The 16,135-nt window shown below is 36.4% G+C and overlaps 1 protein-coding gene across 4 annotated transcripts in view; it reads right to left on the reverse strand.

Annotated features, from left to right (window-relative positions):
- Positions 1-366: 366 nt before the first annotated feature.
- The window catches only part of PACRG (PARK2 coregulated), a 227,030-nt gene continuing 211,261 nt past the window's right edge, over positions 367-16,135 (reverse strand). For 2 of the 4 annotated variants that reach the window (XR_001874559.1, XR_001874560.1), the window contains one exon: positions 795-892. Coding sequence is in view for 2 of the 4 variants with exons in the window: in XM_017813703.1 (XP_017669192.1) it covers positions 738-892 (155 nt within the window). In the remaining 2 variants the exon portion in view is untranslated. Of the gene's footprint in view, positions 893-16,135 lie in introns of all 4 variants that reach the window. The other 2 variants (XM_017813703.1, XM_017813705.1) reach the window with 2 other exon arrangements.

The following is a 16,135-nucleotide window of genomic DNA, read 5'->3' on the forward strand; positions in this document are numbered from 1 at the left end:
AGTGTCACTAGGGGCTAATATTTTATGTACTCTATATATTCCATCTGGTTTATTAAAGTTTTTTCTGTGTTACTTTTCTTCAAAACTGTGGTAGTGCCTTATGTTTACCAAGAGGAACCCAAGTTCCACGAAAGGTAAGCACCTGCAAGCCGAGAACAGGAGCGTGTAAGAAACCTGGATTAATGTAATGACAGTGCTTTATAATGGATGATATAAATTTTCCTGCTGTAGTTGTTATGTACATTCAACAGTTTTATTGTATGTCAGTGCACATTATTCGGCACAGCTGCTAGAGAGGCATTGCTGAACTGGTGTTTCTCTTCCATGACAAACACCTATTAAGCAGTCAGCATAAACTCTTCTTGTTACAGCCTCTGACATCACCCTCAGGGCAAGCGGACACAGAACAGCAATTGCTGAATCGCGTATGAAAATTATAGTTTTATTGTCTATACAAGTGAAGGTTTAACTCAGATTCCTGCTCGAGTCAGCTCTGTTATAAAGGAGTGATTCTTTCAGGGTACAAACAAGCACAGTACACCATTGTAATCAAAGGAACAGACACTATTTATGTATTGGAAAGCCTTGTTCACAATAGTGCTAACACTCTAATGCCCCAGAAGCCACTATTTTAGCAGCTGTAGAGAAAATAAAGCATGACTAACAAGATGCCATACAGAGTCAGATACAGTTTTTTTAGTACACAGATGGAATCATCCCGTTTAATATAATTCAGTTTAAAGGCACGACCAATAAGTGGGAACCATGTATTTAATGTTTATATAAGCATTTTCTCCACCGTAGCGTTCAAAGGCTTCCAGTGTCTCTTGAATGAGAACTCCAATATTTTCACGCTTCTGCTGGCTGTATTCTATTCCATCACCTAAATTAACTGGTTAATAAAAGACAAAAAAAAATATATTTAAAGTCTTATACTTTGAAATAATGACATAGGAAATTGCAATTGCTGGTCAGTCACTGTGCCTCTATTAGAAACTTTGTTCTGTGACATGAAACAGAGCTGAATTTGAAAATAGGATTGATTTGGTATGTCTTTAAGGCTCTGCTCAGGCTCTAGTTTCATACGCCTTCAAAATTTATGTACACATTACTTTAGTATCTAAGAAAAAATCCTAATAAAAATAAAGAAAACACATTCTTTTATAAGATGAATATGGGCTCTCTTACACTGTTAATCTCTTAAAACCATTCCTTCTTTATTTCTAACATTGGTTATTTAAGACAAAATTCAACTGCCCGATGCGTAAGCACTTCTCTACAAAACATGATTTAATCTAGAGTTGTTATGGTTTGAAACCTTAAAAAGCTATTGGTTTGGGATTGCTCCCTGTTAGACATCATATTCAAACACTTTTTTGGTTTCTAATAGAGGGAATGTCATCTGACCTAAAAGAGATTTTTGGAGTATAACATGGTACTCATTAAATTTCTGCTTCCTGAAAAATGTGTAAAAGTAAGTCAATGTCAAAAGGAAAAATTGTTGCAGACCCCAGATGCAGTAACATTTACTTCTACTTTCTCTAACATGGACTAGCAAGGGTGACACATGATCATACACACAGATCGTAATTCTTTAAAAATCAGTGTGAACAACTGCGACAACAAAGTAAGAACAATAAGAAATAACTTCACCTGTCAAGATGATGAGAGATTTAAAGGAGGAAAATATAATTTGTTTGGTTTTAAAACAATATTCTGCAAAGTATCTGAATATATATTCCAAGACATATATGAAAAATAATTTGGTAGGAGCACAATGTACTCAGATGGTGGCACGCGGTGTGTGGTGTAGTGGCCAGGTGGGGCAGCTGTCACACTGCTGTAAGGTAGTCCACACGCAAGCAGCCAGTGGCCTCACTGTAGGCAGCAGGGACAATATGCCCATAAGAAACATTTAACATCTCAAACAACACTGCTTGCTCATTGACACTCTCAACCAGCCAGCAAAAGACAGGCTTGTCAAGACAATGCAACCAACTCCTCGGGTATTGCTGCCTTTCACATTAGAAACACGGCACACAAGGGCGAGCGTAGATTTTGCTCCCACTGCAGATTCCCTGGTCGATGAGACATAGATGTACAACTCCATGCATCCTCATATCCTCTCCTAGATCTGAGGCCAAGGCTCTGGATTTAAAGTTTGTGACTTTGTTATCAGTAAAAACTGAAGAACCATGCTCGTGAAAAAAGAGCTGGTAAACATGGGAAAAAATCATCCTTTTGCTGAATTTTCCCGTAATATATCTGATTGCACTCCAAGTTAATTATGTGTATACGAGTTTTTCAAACTGCTTACATATATTTATGTCACTTTCCTTTTTATGAAATGATTACACAAATACAGATGTGACATGCAAGGGCTGCCCTTCTGAGTGGAAAGGTAGTAATTTTTTTAAATGATGATTACTTTTAAGCACACAAATATTTTTGAATACATTAACTGTTAATTTCACTGACATTAGAAGTCAGGATTGTGACATCAGAATTTATTACAATGAATTTACTGTAATGTTAGAAATAAGAGATTATGAGAGTGTATAGAAAACACCAAGAGCTATTAAAAAAGGGATTGGCTTATACAAAACACTAATGCAAAAAGAAAAGCACATCACAATTGAGTGCAATTTAGAGTAAACATGGTTTGCTCTTGCAGAAAACAACTGAGATAACTGTGCCTCATCACCTGTCTTGCTTGTACGCTGCCAGCACTCTCCAGAACACCTGGAGGTATTTCTGATTTCACCAGTCTGAGCAAAGGAAACCCTGAACCTTGACCTAAGTCTTGGCAAATATGTAAAGGAATTACTGACTTTCCAACCATATGTCTATTATCTGTAATTTTAAGCCTACACACATGCTCTGCTAATGAGCTTACACAGCTTTCATCATTCTTTCAAAGAAGTAGGAAAAAAAATCAGCTGTCTGGAAGTAATGGGGATACATTGCTAAAGAAGTTTGGAGGAGGCCAACAAGACTGTGATAATGCTGGTAGAAGAGGTATTTTCCAGAATTGCACGTTACACTCTTTATTAGAAAGCATACTCTGTACAAAAAATGACATCTTAGATGCTTGATTAAAAGGTACCTAAGAGATGGAGGCAATGATGAAGGAAATAGTCTGCAAGTAAAGACTGAACGTGTGATGCGCAGACTGTCATTACAATTTTTTTTCCTACAGACCATCTGTGCTATATGAAGGTTTGTATCCTCAAGACAGCCATAATTCACACTAATGTCATGACACAAGCTACAACCAACAATACTAGAAAGGTTATGTCAGCATCGAGGTCACCTGGTAAGTACTAAAATAGCTATTCTATGTAGTTACAGGAATTAACAAATCTTTCAGACAAAAAAGATAATCATTAACCCAAGAGGACAACATCCATTACATGGATGAGTCAGAATGATCTGCTCAATGCACCTAAGGGTAAATATCTATTCATAATAGTAATGATGATTAGTTGGAAAAAAATAGCCATTGAAGTAGAGCAGACTCAGCATGCCCTTCTCTGGTTTGACTTTATTTCCAAGTTAGTTTGCCTGAAAAACCAGCTTTGTCAGTCACAAAAATGTTGCATATGTAAAGTGTGAACGTGGATCTGATTCAAGCTCTTTACGAAATTGTCCTTTATGAGGAAGAATAAATCAACATGAAAATCCTAGGAAGCACATTCGTCATATCTTTGTGTCCAAGTGAAATGTATGGCAAATTCAGCAGCCATCAAGAACTCTTTTCAGAACAAAAGTTATTTCTGTGTTTGCAAGAAACGCACTGAAGGACTAGTAACAGATCTAGAGGATTACAATCAGGAAAAGATCTCATTTTCCCTTCCTAGACCAAAAAGTTAGTTCCCAATCTCACAAATCATGCACCAAAGGTTTTATGGTCCTTAAAGCAAAGTGAAAGTCTTTGCACCTGTCAAGACTTGTGTTAGCTGATGAAATCACCCAGCACACCAAGCCCAGGAGTGGCACTCGCTGCCCTGCCAATGCCAGCTGCTGTAGCCAAGGAAACCCTGCTCAGATCCTCAGGGACTGAACTCAGCATTTGGCAGGGAACATTTGGCAGAGGATTTGAATTTTGTTTTAAAACGTGGCTTGTATTTGAGTTTAGACATGGTTCTATTAATGATTCAGGATATTAAAGAAATTCTAGTATTATTTGTATTCCATCTCATTTTGTTTTGAAATTTCACTAGGGTAATGCTAAAAATATAAAATTTTATTGCATTAAAGAAGGACAAGCAAGTTTCTCCCAATGCACTAAGAGCCCAATATGGCAGCTTTGAAGTTCTGGAGTGGACAAGAAGGGTAAAACAACCCGTAAAGCTCAGTCAGATCTATTCTTAATCCTGGACATTTGTTAGCATCTGAAAGTGTCCAAGACATTCTTTCAGTGCATTAGATTTCACTTCAAGGTAGGCCAGATCTCAAAAAGAAGGTTTTTAATCCCCCAAATATGTTGTTTGTAAGTATGTCAGAGATATCAGAGTTTGGTCTTGGTGGTGATTCCTCCAAAGGGTTCTGCTTTATGGAAGACACAAATTAAAACATGAGTTTTCATGCACCTATTGTTGAAGGGATGTCATAGAACTTGGGATATCATATTTTCCCCATACGTTAAATATCTGAGGAATGCTTAGTATTGGAGGGCATAGTAATACTTAAAAGAGATTTCTGAAGAGACTGGGAAGACAGCCCCATGTCCCCAGCTTAGGCAACATTTTTAATCAAATTATAACTCAAAGGCTATTCCTTTATTCTTTAATGATGAAAGTGATTCTTTATTGATTTTAAGAACATACAGGCCTACACATATATTTCAACTTATTGCCTTGGAAATGTTGCCTAAAATGATTCTTAGCAGAAATTTTTGAAGTACTACTAGTTAACAAAGACCTCTTGTATAATGGCTTTGGGGTTTTTTTCTGGTTAGTTTTTTTTCCTTGTTTGTACACAAATCAGTAAAACTACTTGGAAAGACATTCCTCCCTCTTTGAATCCTAAGAAACAAAGATACTGAAAGGTAAAGTGACTTGTTCCAAGTCATGGAAGGGATCAGTCACAAACCACGATTTTCAACTTTTTATTGCCGATGATGAAAGTTCTATTTATGGTAAAATGTAATTATGGTAAAAATCAGTTTTAAGTGGATCAGTTCATCCTAGTCCAACCAACACGTATTTTCAGCAATTAGAAGGTTTACAGAAATGCAACACGGTAACCTGAATGTTGCTTCAAAACAAAAAAAGCCAGCTGCAATGAGATTGAGCCTGTCACAGAACAAAATGCAGTTAAGCAGGACAAACTAGCATTAAAACATTTTGAGGAAAATTTCTGGACTTTTTTTCCTTCTGGGAGTTATCACCAATACCAAGAAATAAACAGAAGCTGATTTCAGCTATAGATTGACAGGCATCTATGTCAGGATTCACACCATGTAAGTTCAGAGCTCATGTGCAGTTCAAAGCTTAATGAGTTTCTCAAAGTCTTCTTGTTAGGAAAAGTTTAATTGCCATAGAAGGTGTTGACTTACTGACTGGAGTGGAAAATGAAAGCCCCTGATGAGTCACTGCGGGGAGAGGGAGGAAGGCTCCTTTGCACCACTCCTATCATTGTGACTCAGAACCTGACTTTGTCAGATCCGGGAAGGATGAGGTAGTTCGGTCTCCCTGTTCATTTAATTGAAAGTTTGTGAAAAGTCACCTAACAGGTAAGACTCTAAACCCCTCCTGTCTGCTAAGAAACAGTGGGACATTGCCAGTTCATTTCACTCAGGGCAAGGAAGAGACACCAGGAGGTTATGGCTTCTGGTTGTTACTAACCCAGACAGAGAACTCCATGTTCCCTTCCTGAAGGCTCAGAGCAATGTGAACATCCTTCTGCATGTTCTTAGGATACATCTAGATTATGTACACACAGAAGTTCAAACTGGCCTCATGCAGGCTGGCCTCAAAGTTATAGAAGAGTTGGAAAGAAGAGTTAATAGAGTAACTTATGTTGGAAGGAACCTCTGGTCCAAATGCTCTGCTCTAAGTCAGCTCCATTTCCAAAGCTAGATCAGGTTGCTCAGGGTGGAGTATCTGCAGTTGCTCAGCAGAGTAATCCCAGAATGAGAAATGGTGCAGAGATCCCCTTGGCCTGGTAGAGCTTTTCAAATGTGATGAAAGGAAGTGCTACTCCTTAAACATGAAAATGTATTTTGTGAAGAAGGGTTTGCTGAAGTTACAAATGTCATGGAGAGAATGTGTTGTGATACAAAACAAATCTAAACTTTTGGCATAGTAACAGATAACAACATATGCAACACTTTTGGAGGTTTAATCATATACCAAAGAAAGAGGCACAGATTTGGCTGAGAAATTAATAAAATTTCATTTACACCCTGATGTGAAACCACGAAACATAATTAAAAAAAATAACATGTATCTTTCAAAGCACTTTAAAACATTAAAGCTGATTATAATAATATAACTCAAAGAAGGCCACATCTTTGAGTAGGCACAGACCTGCTTTTTGACACTATCAACACTAAGAGTTCCTTGTCTCTTACTTTACTTGGCTCTTCCTTCTGTTTTTCATCACTAAGTGCTGAGTGTTTGTCACTTTACAATGCTACAGTACTGCAGAGACTGCAGAAGAATGTTTCAATCCAAGAAGAGAGCATGTATGCTTGGAATTTAAAAAAAATAGTAATATAGAGACATTTTAGCCCATCATGTCTCAGAAAAGATTTTTTAAATTCTCATTGAAGGCATTTTGCTTTAACATAAAATATAGATTCTTCCTATAGTTATCTTCCATGTGCAGCTATTTCATAAATTAGCATTTATTGTACAGTGTAAGTGCTGTTACTATAAATACTATTCAGAAAGTCAACAAGTCAGTAAGTAGAGGAAGTGCTCTGATTGGAAAGGAAACAGTTGATTGACTTATGATGTTTTACTAACAATGTAAGCCTACAAGAGATAGCTGCAACTACTTGTAAATTGCTGCAGTTAAAAAAAAAAACAAAACAAAACAAAACAAACCCATACCCAACAAACCAAAAAAAACCCAACTGAAAATGAGCCAAGACACCAGCTGTTATCACAGTTCTCCATTTCCAGGAAATGTTAACAATATCAGATGTAATCCTTTCTAAGCCCAGGCTTTTTTTTTTTTTTTTTTTTTTTTAATAGAAGTACAAAAATGAAAAAGAAATCACAGCTTCTGTAACAAAATTTATTAGCAAACATATCTGACCAATGAGGTAAAAAAATAAGAGATTATTGTGGGTTTTTTCCTCTATAAGTACTTAAACTTCTCCAATTAATTTAGACTTTGAAGTTTGCCTGTGTTTGTGCTGCAGATCAATATCAAACAAAGTAGAGTTAAATAATCTTACATAAACAGCATGCTCAACAGGGGAATGGAATCTGGAGTCTGAGATCTCTGTGGCCTCGGTATGCTGTTTAGTATTGCAAAACAATATATTAGTTACAAACCATGCTTAAAGTGCAACGAGAGTTGCATCAGTTATGTGAATCTGATGTTCTTCTAGTTGCTTTGTATGTATATAAGCTATTACAATGTAAATAATATTTTTTTTAGTTGGAAATCATGTTTGTGTGTGCAAAATTTGCATAGCTCTTCTGGACTGATGTGAAATAAGGTTTGTTCATGCAATTAATTCCTCATCCAAATAAAGCATCATTAATGGAAAAGGAATTAAACCATGAAAAAACAAATCTTTGCACGTGTGTGGAATAAACATAATTTATTTTTTAAAGTAATTCAAAGTGACAAACCCGAAAGTCTCCAAATGCTTTAAAGATTGTTGATTTCAGTATGAAATGTAGTCCTAAACCAGCCAATTTTTGAGTTACATACATACTTAAACCCAAGATGCTTAACAACCCATCCTCCTTCCCCCAATGGAAGTTTTTATTAATGTGACCAAAATGCTCTTAAGGAAAAGCCCTAGGTTTTTCTTCACAAGCAAAAAGCTCTTTAATTCACTACTTTGTGTTAATAACTGTTGATATATTTGTACATCTCCCACATACTAATGGAAATGGTTGTGTCTAGTTTGAGCATTCAAAATCATTACCATTTAAGGACCCTATTTGGTCTAGCTTGCCTATCAAAAATTTGGCAACTAAATTACTTCAATGACTGCTTCTGTAACTTTGTGACAGAAGAGTGAGCCCTTTATTGTCACTGGAATTTTCACCCCAACATGAAGAAAAATTTGTTTACCTTAAGCATGTCAGAGCACTGGAACAGGCTGCCCAGGGAGGTGGTGAAGTCTCCCTGTCTGGAGACATTCAAATCCCATCTGGACACGTTCCTGTGTCACCTACTCTAGGTGACCCTGCCTTGGCAGGGTGTTGGACTATATGATCTGCAGAGGTCCCTTCCAATCCTAACAATTCTGTGGAATGCAACCGTATAAAATAGGTCAAGATATTAAAAATTTCCCATCAAAATTACGGAAGCAAGTTGTTAGATATGCCTATGCCTATACATTGCTGGATATGCTTGAAGTTGCCAGTTTTCTAATTTCACTGTTCCCTAATTAAGTTAAATAAGTGAGAACCTGAAGTCAACAGAAGGTGTTTTAGCAGTGATTTAAGAAGGGACAAGGAGATGAAAGCTATGAATGACTGTGTGGATTTGCCAAGATTTCTTTCACTGCTGTAGGACAAGGACAGAATTTATGCAGTTTAAAGGGCAGCTAGCACTGAAACTGGAATGTGCTATTTTATCCTTAAGCCAGACAGAAAGGAAGAGCCCACTCCCCAGATATCAGTAGCATAAGTATCAGGATATCTCCTTCTAGTGTTTCTTTATATTTTTGTAATATGTAGATATGTATTTTAATAAATTGAATAATCTGATTTCTGTTCCTTTCTGAGTTTTTCCAGTTAGATCAATGCATATCATAGATTAAAAAAAACCACCACCCCCCTCAAAAAAAACATAACCTTCCTAAGATGTGAATTTACTTTCTTTTTATGAAGAACATGAAGGACATGAAAAAACATTTATCAAAGCTAGTTAACAGCTATTCACTTTATATTAAGAAAAGCATACATTTGAATTTATAACAGCTTTTCAAGTAAACAGAAAAAAGCCAATTATTATGATGTGTAGTCTTTACTCATAGGAAGGTAAAAGAGACAAAAAGAAAAAGGAAATTGCGTCCCCTAGGCGTGGTGTTTCTGCAGATTCACAGCTTTGAATTGCGTAAGTCGAAGACTTTTGAAAGCAATGTAGAAACTGCACATACACCACATGCAGACTGTTTTTTTTTTTTTTTTTTTACTGTGAAGAAAGATAAGTGAATAAGAACCATTTCATTAGTGATTCTTAGTTGGAAAACACTCAACCTTCTTGTCTAAGTTATACTTGTACCAGCTGACAGAAGATATATATATGTTTTTTCAGTAACCTGACTTAGACCACCTACTGAGATTTAGCAGACTGACATACTCCTGCAATACACACCAAAACCTTTCGTTTTGCTACTTATGCAACTTTTATAAGATTACTTCCTTTACTATCCAATATAAAGTCAATATTTACTATGCCACTGTAGATATCATAGACCCTAGAAGGTGTTTATTAAAATGTACTCCTAACTTTTTCACGAAGGGATCACAGTGTTATTAAAACACAGGCATTTTAGTGATGCCTAAATAAAATTGTTTGTACCAAAGAAGCAATTACATACAATAAGTGTGTATAAAAGCAATAGTACGGGAAAAGATAAGCAGTTTTTTTAAGATAAAACTAGTATTCACATATATTACAATATTTTAAGAGAAAATGATTTTTAATATATAAACTCATATATTTATTTTATTATGCTTTATTACTTTTCTTCATTGTTTTAAGAAAATGGCATTGTTCCAGGAAAAATTATTAATGCAGGGTCTTTTTTCCCACTCCAGATAGTACTTTTTCTGACAAAAATAAAAAGCAATCATGGGTCCTAGCTATAGGAGAAAGAATTAAGAATATATTTTTCTGATTTCTGGTGTTCATGATACAATTTTACTGTTGGCATGTATGAATATAGGAAAAAACAATGCTCTTACTCACATTGCTTACACCTGAAGAATTGCAATCATCCATAAGCACATAATCTCTTAAGACTGTACTTGTTTTCACACATTTGCTGAAAAAAAGACCTTTAAACATTTATTCTGGAACTATGTGTGGAAGTAAAGATGGCTTTTCTGTGAGCAAAAAGGATACATGACATTCTCAGCACAGTGAACTGGAACCCAGTTAACACTGATCATATAAGTGTCATAACACAGAGAACATCCAACTGCTAAGAATGCAGCACTTCTAGTTCAGTCTGTAATACTTTTCTTAATATCCTTTCACTTCATTACAAAAGCAGTGAACCTGAACAGTCATGCTTGAAAAAAAATCTTTGCTTCTCAGGTGAATTTGTGGTTGTTTGTCCAAAACCGCTGCACATATCGTGTTTCTATAGGCTGACAGCAGTGAACTAGGTACAGTAATTTCATCTCCTCTGCAGTGGTCGTTTGAGGCTTTTCTATCCTGACATGCTGCTGTGACAGTGCTTTCAAGCATGGGATTAGAAATTTTGTAATTTTTTATTCTCCAGCCAATCCTGGCAAATATGACCATTTCTGTTCTCTAACATAGCTAAAGCATGCTACATTTTGTAACTGCAATCTTAATTTTCTACTTGCCATTCATGTCCTATAGCCCTTCCAGTCCTCGTGCCAGACAAGTCTACAACTGTTCAGCTTCAGAAGTAAACAGCTCACACACACACACACACACACACACATAAACACACACACACACACACACACGTGCATGTCAGGACAGTAAGGAAGAGATAAGAGAAGGAAAAAGTGATATGACTGACTGCTCTTGGTCAACTCTGGCCAGCCTAGAGCTTTGTAAGAGCCAAGAAAACATTATATAACACATCAGCGCACAATGTGTTTGAGTACTTGAAGTTTGCATTTTCATGTATTATAATGAAGAGCAAAAGCAAAAAGCTGTCAAGAAAATTCTTCCCTGGCAACTTAAATATGCTTTCTCACACTTGGGTGATCTTAGAGTACATGCACACATTATAGTCAGCTTTACATTAATAACAATGAAATGTCCATTCCTATGAAGGAATGTCATGAAGGGGGCTTTTTAGATAAATTTGGGACACCTTGAAAAGATAACCTGGAAGTCAGCCTGACTAATATCTAAGTGGGACATATTTCAAGAGTAATATTCTCTTGCAGTTTCTCTGGAATGTTTATTGCTCAGTGGGTAGGGTCAGCCTCCAGAGGAAAGGAAGAAGTAACACCTCACAAAATTCCTTTATCGCTTCTCTCCAGCCGACCACAGATGGTTGTTTCATCTCCTACGTTCTTTAATGCTAATGGCTGCAGCGAGTTTACAGGTCTCTGATCCAACTCTGTAGCTGCAGTCCTGAACTGGTACCTGTTGAAAACGCTACCTCAAGATTAACAGAAAACTCTACTTCAGAAAAACATCAGTGAGCATTTATGGACAACAGCAGCTAGAGCAGAATGACGACTTCTGAAGGAAACTATGGGATGTTATTTTAAGGGAAAAGAATAATATATACTAGTCTCCATAAATTAATGTGAGGTAATTTCATCATGAGTCCCCAAGGAATGTTATCACTGAATGGTGATATCTGGAAAGGTCCTCCTGCATTGCTTGTCCCAGCACAACCAAAGTTAATTAAGTGCTTGACTGATAAGTAAAACAGACATTTCTTGTCCCAGGGAGAAGAATGTGGACATTGGAGGAGCAGAAGACAAACAAAGGCTGAAAGTGGAGGAAGAGAAGCCAAGGACATTCCTTTTGCTAGTTAATTTTTCTAAGTATGCTTCATAAAGGTTTTAATTTATATGAATATATGCATTATGGGTTAGCATAATTATTCCATAGTGTAATTTAAAATATCCCACTGGATGCCAACTGACAAGGTACATCTGAGCCTGTTGACTTTCCACTGTCATTTTGTAGCAAAACACGGTTAAAAGGTAGATAGGCTTATCTGCACATCTGTAGCTAGAACCCAATATCTTTGCCTTACAGTTATGGGCAAGAATCTTGCCTACTTACAAGTCTGCTCTGAAAAATGATTAGAACGGAATGTCAGTGATATTAATGTAAGCATAGGGCTCTTTCAGGAATGCGCTATCAGCTTACGTATTAACTTTATAAGATGGAGGAGGTGAACTGAAGCTGTTAGTAGTCCATGAGAAGAGAGGTACCAACAGCCTTCCAGTACTTGAGACCTCTCCTATTGCCTTCTTTTCTTTTAATCATATGGATAAAAAGTAAAAAGAGTAATACAGAAATCTCTTGCTGGTTTGGTAGTATCTTCATTTTAGAGAAGCATTAAGCTTTCCTCTCTACTTAATATCAAAAAATGCAGAAGAGTCAATAAGTCATTTTAGGCATGCTTATTATCAGATCTAGTGCCTCAGCCATCTGCCTCAACAGCTCCTGAAACTGCTGATAGTTGTCTGGAACTGATTATAACTACTGTCACTGAATCCTCAGAAGACATTAAAGAAGTCAGGCTAACATCAGTTTATTTAGATATCCTCACTCTTGTAACATATGTATATCTAGCAGCTCAGAATGGCTTAAACAGGGGTCATGGTTCTAGCTTTGTAGGGGAAATGGTACAATAAGATAAGAACTTGATTTTATAGGAGAGGAACAATAATAGCACAATTTTCACAGTTTTCAGCTAACAGACTGACTTAACTTCACATGTCCACGGAAGACAATGTGAAAACAGTCAGGCAGAACTAGAGACACAGGGCAGGAGACAACACAGTGGTATAAATCTTTTAGAGTCAGAATGGAGATTTCAGACCAAGTTAGGAATTGCAACACTTAATATCTGTCACGTCGGCTCTGCAGGAGACTCAGCAAGGCTGCATTAGATTTACCTCATGGCATACAGTAGGAGTTAGATTCCCAAGAACATTGTCCGAGTGAGTGAAAGGCTGATCATTGAGTCTCACAGAGGCAGCCAGCGGGGAACAGGGAGCAGAACAGTGTCTAAAACATAGTTTTTCTCAGAGACTTAAATACTTGCATCTAGTGTGGAGCTACAGCTCAGAAGTTTTCCTGATGGTAGATAGTTATTGCCATTCCCTCTGGGCAAGACTGAATGACTTCTTCAAAAGCAAGTTGTGCCATGAGACAGTAATGATACCTGCTTCCCATGGATGTGTGCTGGTTTTGTACTACACGTCTTTACAATAACAATTTGTTTCCCACAAGTTCTACCAGCTAAACGGCAGTATAAACTAAGGCATGTTTTGACACATTCACCTGTTGTATACCCTACCAAGAATTCTCTTGTCACGGGCATGAATTTATGAATTTGGATCTCTCCTCTCCATCCAGATGCTTATTTTTTCAGAAACTCTGTCCCTTTTCCAGTTTGACTGACTTGGGACAATGAGTTTAAAAGTTATGTGAGTTAAGGGGGTGAGGGCTGGGGGATGGGGAGTGGGGGAAGATTTTCAGAATAACCTTGTGACCCATTAAGCCTTGTGTTTTTAGGAGGGCAGGCAAAAAATACATGAGCAAGGGCAGCAACGGCTGCCTTGTTTTTTATAATTTGAAAACCTAGTGGTGAAGCACCCTCCTAGGAAGCAAGAAGTATGCCCAGCCTATGTAGTTTCAAATCTGCATCTTTTGTGATCAGGGAGATTTCACCTAATTATCAAATTAGTTACTCATGGAGAAACGCTCCTGTGACCTTTATGCTTATGATTTGGCAAGGAAGCAGCTATAGAGACAGACCCTTTGCTAGACCATGAACTTGTGCCAACATCTGCAGAGAGACACAAAGTTTAGCACCTGAATCCAATTTTCAGCAGCTACCTGAGTGGGTCGATCCTGAAGCCTTAGCAGTTCCCAAATGAAGGCTCTGGTGAATCAGAACATCTGTACATGAGGCTAGATATTTAAATGTCTAAATACATATTTACATGAATACAGTCTACAGTGCCAATTTTTAAGAGTTTTGACTTGAACTAACTTCCTAACAGATGGTTATTCTGAATCTATCTTCATTTATTTACGGCTGTTTATGTTTTTACAGATATAATAAATGACCTAAAGCTTATTCCTTTTCTATTTATTTATATTTTAATAACAGTTAAAAATATTATTGTACTGTACAATCTATAGAAATTATATAAAGATGATCTTTCTGTGTTGTACTCACAACAGACTGTAACAAATATTCAAGGAAAAACTTCCATGACCACAAGGCAAAGTGAACAAGCATAAATTAGATGTTAGAAACATGTGTACCGTTGTAAGCTTAAGCAAGATATTACCATAAAATAGAGAAGGCCAAAAAAAAATCTGAAAGAAAAAAAAAAAAAGAGGAAAAAATACAGGAAGATATGCAAAATATTTAAGTACATGTATCAGAAGCTTCAGAAAATAGAATTCAACAAAATTCATGCAAAATTTCTCAATAAGATAATTCTTATGCTACATAAAATGCAGGTTTTGGTATCATAAGCAGATGTAGGTCTGACTCAGGAAACTGTCATGCAAATGTGTAAGTGGTTACAAAATCCGGACTAAAGTGTGTTTATTTATATCAAAGCATTTCCTAACTAAAGAAGCAAGCATATACAAAGTATTAAGAAATGAAGGGCATAATACTGTTGTCAGCCAAATTCATTCCTCACCATGTAAATCAATGTGTTTCAGAAGAGTACATGAGAGAGTTAGCTTTTCTCTGCCCACTGCAGTGATTAATTAGCTTATTTTCAATAAGAAAAGTACTAGCTATGTTGTTATTTCATAGCTTTTTTTCGCAGTATCAATAACACAAGGAAACAATAACTATCCATTACCCTTTAAAAGGAAAAGGCACACATGACCATGAAACACTGTGAGACTTCAGTAAGAAATGTCATGAGAAAGAAAACGTCTCAGCTAAGTTGTATTTGTTTATATGTAAATTGTAATATTCAGGGAAAGCAAAGTTTGCTGTAAAAAATTTCTAATATTACTTTGACATGCGTTTTTAATGCATAGCTTTAACTACAGTTGTCTGAAGAAGATTCAGACTGTAACACCACTGTGTTTGTATCAGGAAATCAGATCTGGAAGGAAAGACAAGGAAATTTTCCCACTGAATGATAAAGATGGTTTATTTCCATAAGCCAAATAAATTTTTCAGGAAACATAAACTCAAAAAATTATTGATGTAGAACAGTTTTTATCGCATCAGCTGCAGAACTCCACTGGGGAAAACAGAAAGGAGAAGCCCTTAGGCCACATTTTGTGTGACCTAATTCTTTCAAGGGTATGTTTCTGCAAATTTTTAGGAAGTGACAATGCAAATGAACAACAGTTCCCACTGTGATGTTTTCATGGGATCTCTGAATAACCTCAAACAGCAGACTTTGCTCCAATACAACAGTACATAGTCTTGTTGTAGAGCTTAATTACTTTTGGATGTAAATGAGCAGAAAAACAATTATCACACACCCAGCAGAAGAAATGGTTATGCTTCTATAAATTTCTGGTATTCTACTGCTGTGATGGTCAATTTAAAGTTTCAGTCTATATGCTTCTGCCAGTTAATGATTAGTCTCCTACGTTTTGGTGAAATTGCACTCCAGTCAAGGGAAATGAAGTAAAAAGACGAGGGCAAAAAGAAACTAATATTGTTAAAGTCTAATTAGAATAGCAGGGCCAGTGCTGGACTTAGCTGTGATGAGGTTGTCTTTCTATTAAATTCAATACACTGAATTCACAGAGAGAAAGATCAAATGCTATGATTTCATTTTCATGGGTGAAGTGTTAATAAGAATGGGAATTAACTTCTTCCTCGTGTAGTGATTTTTTTATATATTAATGTAAATCAGAATGCAATCATTCTTCTCTCTGCAAGTATATTTCTAAAATCTGACATTTTACTTCCAGGAGGATTACTGCCATGCAGTAATTTTTAAGGAAATCACATTCCTTTAAAAAAGAAAAAAATTCATTCTATTGACTTCAGCATCATCAGCAATATCTACCAGAAATTAATTTTAACAGCTTCCTA

Source organism: Lepidothrix coronata, unplaced genomic scaffold (genome assembly GCF_001604755.1).
Source record: "Lepidothrix coronata isolate B3197 unplaced genomic scaffold, Lepidothrix_coronata-1.0 Scaffold42, whole genome shotgun sequence".
NCBI classification, from domain to species: domain Eukaryota; kingdom Metazoa; phylum Chordata; class Aves; order Passeriformes; family Pipridae; genus Lepidothrix; species Lepidothrix coronata.